Genomic DNA, 4,683 nt, shown 5'->3' with positions numbered 1-4,683 from the left:
GTGTTAAACAAGTGACTCACATTTGGTTAAGTTTTTCACTTATTCTTTTTTTTTTGGTCAGGGGGAGGGAGATTGGTGGTTTTTCCACCGACGGTTTCGAATCCGGGACTTGCCAGTGGCTTCCCAGCTCTTTTTCCACCAAGCTATAAGGATTTGACTTATTCACTTATTCAAAAACCCTAAATCTAAAAGCAAAAAAGGATAGAGTAGGCCTTAGGATGAGTTTGGGCCGGACTTCCACACGGAAAATATGTACATACTATACAGACGTTTTGTCCACGTTTAACTCAAGCATCTTCTTCTTTTGACCAGTCCAGTTTTTTTCAACATAAAAAAAGACCAGTCCCCAAAAAGACCAGTCCCCCTCCGACTCCGTCTTCTCAATAATTTTTAAAAAAATGTTACTTTTTTTGTACAAAAAGTAGAGCGTCATCTATAAAAGACTTTTGTTGACTTGATTAAATAATTGAATTATTTGTATTCTATGACTGAAACTTTGATAAACTAAAGACAGACTGTAAGTGTATGAAAAGCAATGGGCAAATATTTTATGACATAGAATAACATGGAAGCATCTCATAATTTATTATTCTTTGTACTATGTGACAAGGCGCATATATAAATATTCTAGTGTGTGTGGAACAAAGCGTTCCCATCTATCCTGAGAATCCAAGAACATGCCTTCCTTGTTACTGTTGATATTCCTGATTCAAGCATGGCCAATGAGGCTACAAGCTGATGACACAAACATATTCATATTGGCCGGACAGAGCAACATGGCAGGAAGGGGCGGCGTGACGAACGACACCGCCACGGGAGCCACCACCTGGGACGGCATCGTTCCTCTCCAGAGCCGCCCCAACCCCTCAATTCTGAAACTCGACGCGCAGCTGAGGTGGGTGGAGGCACGCGAACCGCTCCACGCAGACATCGACCGGGAGAAGACAAATGGGGTTGGACCGGGTTTGGCTTTCGCTAACTCGGTGGTGGAAAAAAACCCGGGTTTCGGTGTTGTGGGTTTGGTCCCTTGTGCGATTGGTGGCACCAATATTAGTGAGTGGGAGCGGGGGAAAGTGCTTTACAGCCACATGATGAAGAGGGTCCAGGCTTCCTTGCGTGATGGTGGTTCCATTCGAGCACTGCTCTGGTTTCAAGGGGAATCTGATACAGAGAATTTAAACGATGCCCAATCGTATCAGAGAAGAGTTACTAAATTTTTCTCTGATGTTCGTGATGATCTTCAATCTCCATTGCTTCCCATAATCCAGGTAAAAAAAAATTCAATATTTTTTTTCAATTATAAGTTACTCAATAAACTGTTAGGTTCGGTGTGGTTTTCACCTTCTGTTAGCTAGTGGTTCAAGTATATTTTCAAGAAAAAAAGTAGTTGGGTTGAGAACTTGGGGTAGGAGTACTAGTATCTATTAGCTTACTTATTTGATTATTTCAGAGCAAAGCAATATCTATGTTCGTTTACATAGGTCAGGACCAATTGATTTATCAGGAAGTGATTGGAATGGAAGAGTTTTCAATTTGCACATTAAAGTAAACTAAGTACATAGTCATTAATTGATTCAACATCTATGATATTGACGTACTCCAAACAAGTTGGCAGCTAATTATTAAGCACTTTGCATTGACTGATCAAAACTAGCTTATCTATGTCACTAAAGAACACAAGATGAAAGAAGAGGGAAAAGAAAAACAATATAGATATAGTGTACTCACTGTACTTTTTTACATAGATATCTAATTAGATTTCACTGCATTGGCGCATTATAATTAAATTAAAATTTGAAAATATAAAAAATGTAAGATGGTGAAATATGAGATCGATATATTGTTCCCCAAAAGGGTAATGCCAATTCACTAGAAATATTGTTATTTTGATACTGGAACAAGTGTTAGGCACTATTGTTCAGGTTACCTGCCAGGGGCCAGGGGTTCCTTATCAATTAATGCAATCAACTACTACTAATCTATAAAAATAGGTAATAATCTTCTTATAGTGTTATATGTGCAATACACTACACTTCTCATAGCTTCACAAATGATTTATTGGTCACTTTACATTGACAATTGAAACTCACAGTTAAGCTATAAAGGTCTTCATCATTAAGGCACATTCAATTGATGATTTAAGATGGTGCATGTCTAATTACTTTTTATATTATTGTTACTAATTGCAGGTGGCTTTGGCATCAGGAGTAGGCCCATACGTAGATATAGTAAGACAAGCTCAGCTGGACATTGACCTCTTGAACCTGAGAACTGTGGACGCTCTGGGATTGGGCCTTCAGCCTGATGGGCTCCACCTTTCGAGCCCGGCCCAAGTTAATCTTGGACATATGATGGCTAATGCATTCCTTCAGTTCGTACCAGCTACACCTTCAATTCCAATTGCAAATTCCAATGTTAGTCCAAAACCTAATGAGGCTTCCATTAGGCTTCATAATAACTGTGCTTCTGATATTTGTATGTTCCCATTGTTCATAGTATTTCTCACAATTATGTCCATAACATTCTTATAGTACTGCTACTCTTCTTTTTTCATTACTAATTTATCACCAGGCTGCATCAACACGATCATGAAATTAGACTTGAAAGTCAAGAGAAAACTTGAGCAGTGTATGAATCATTTTAATCTGGAACTACAAATATTAAGCTAAAATGTTGTGTAATTCATAGAATACTTTTTTTAAAGATATTTGGATTTAACTTATATATCGAATGATGTGAAGGGTACAGAGTCATTTATCAGATTTCAATAAATAGCTAGTGTAATTCATAGAATACTTTTTTTAAAGATATTTGGATTTAACTTGTATATCGAATGATGTGAAGGGTGCATAGTCATTTATCAGATTTCAATAAGTAGCTAGCTAGTTAGTTTATCAGTTGAATTTGTTGAGAACTGATAAACCAACTTTCCCATACACAGAAGTGGCAATTTCTTTGCAATAATAACAAAATCGTTTTTTTATAGGCAAATGTTAATGGTTAGTTGTTAGTAAGTTAGAAACTCCCTTTAAATTTCCCTTTCAGGATTCGAACTCTGGACCTTCCCCTTCTCAACCCTTATAATCACTCGTGAATGAGTTGTTAGGAATTGGTTATCACTCGTTAAGAGACCCGGACTAATAGCCTTATGATCATATATATAAGCATTGATGTACTCTGTTGTATTCACTTCTCTTCAATGAATGAAATTCAGTTTTCTTTTCTTCTCTTAATTGCTTCTTCGGTCTTAGTTTCTTTAAAAAAAAATTGGTCAATAGTTTCTTTTATATGGTATTAGAGGTTTTTGAGCTTTCATTTACTTTTGGTCAAAAGCTTTCATTTGTACTCTTTTTTTTTTTGTGTGAAATTCATTTGTACTCTATACAAGTCCAAACAAACCGATTGGTTGGCAACATTCACCAAGCCCAGTTCTAATTCTCTGTAGGCCCAATATTAAAGCCCAAACCTAAATCTAAGTGGTACAAAAACAAACCAAACTTAAAATATAAGAAATGGTTCTCCAAAAATAAAATACAAGAAATGGTACTAAATCCTATATATAGACCAAGTCAAGAACAAAAAACATATGAAAATAGGAAATTACCAGCTATTAAGTTATATACGAGTGACTAAGAACATGTGGATTTTGCTTTTTTTGTAGGACATGAAACATTTTTTTATAGAAACTAGTCAAACATGAAAGTATATATATCAAATTTCACATGGATGAACAATATGTTTTACTAAAAACAGAAAAATTAGTATCTTCATCAGGTGAAGTTGAACATGCATCAAAAGTCTCCGCTGACTCTCAAAATGAAGTTATAAAGCCACCAAGACAGGTCAACATGATTTGGACCGTAAGAGATCACGATGAGCTTGGTCTATTAATATTCTGTGGCAGTACATATACATTTTGAATCTTGACCCTAAAAAAACATGTACATCTTGAAATTTGAATATCAACCACCATAATAGCACTTTGTTGAAACAATCTATAGCTTAGCGCATCTAATTTAATTTAATTTAATTTAGGACCATATGTATTCTGTATATATGCAAGTATAGCATGTGAATATTGTAATTGGTGATATATTTTGACCTCTATTTCACGTGTATGAAGAAAATATTATTGAGAATGGTCCGGCTGTTTTGATATTTAATTAATTGTATCCATATCGACAAGATTAGCATGTCTTATATAGGTCCAATTAAGGATAATTTTGAAAAGCAGATGATGAAGTAGAAGTAGAAGTTGTGAATCAGCTATAACGTGTTTCGTCGATCCAACTTCTTGAGGATGCTCATGCATATCGTGAGGATTGACCTATACACCTGCTTTATTATTTTACAAATTAATCAAATATACAGCGCATCCTCGTTGCGTATAGAGCATATCTTAGTCTAATCCTTCATGTATGAAAATGAATACAACAGGTTTAGTATGGGAATTCTTAACTTCGTCGTTGTTTCTCTTGCAACAGATATGCGATTGTCTATGATTTTTATGTAAATTCATTTACTTGTGTTTCAAAGGGAACTGATTTTTAGACAAGCACACTGAAATTGACAATGCTAATTAATGTTCTATTAATGGATGCTGGAGCTGATTCTCCATTAAACAATCTTCAATCTGTCAAGGAAATCATTTCAGCCACTAGGAACAGCTACCACTAAAACAAA

At 35.5% G+C, this 4,683-nt stretch overlaps 1 protein-coding gene across 1 annotated transcript; it reads left to right on the top strand.

Annotated features, from left to right (window-relative positions):
* Nucleotides 1-526: 526 nt before the first annotated feature.
* LOC130722717 (probable carbohydrate esterase At4g34215) lies at nt 527-2,553 on the top strand. Its single transcript, XM_057573544.1, has 2 exons — nt 527-1,268; nt 2,190-2,553. Exons 1-2 carry the CDS (start codon nt 678-680, stop codon nt 2,529-2,531), a joined length of 933 nt encoding a protein of 310 aa, XP_057429527.1. The 5' UTR covers nt 527-677; the 3' UTR covers nt 2,532-2,553.
* The last annotated feature ends 2,130 nt before the right edge of the window (nt 2,554-4,683 follow it).

The sequence above is a fragment of the Lotus japonicus genome, chromosome 1 (assembly GCF_012489685.1).
Source record: "Lotus japonicus ecotype B-129 chromosome 1, LjGifu_v1.2".
Lineage (NCBI taxonomy): Eukaryota > Viridiplantae > Streptophyta > Magnoliopsida > Fabales > Fabaceae > Lotus > Lotus japonicus.
Note: the sequence above shows the minus strand (reverse complement) of the source record. Positions and strands in the feature narration are given on the sequence as shown.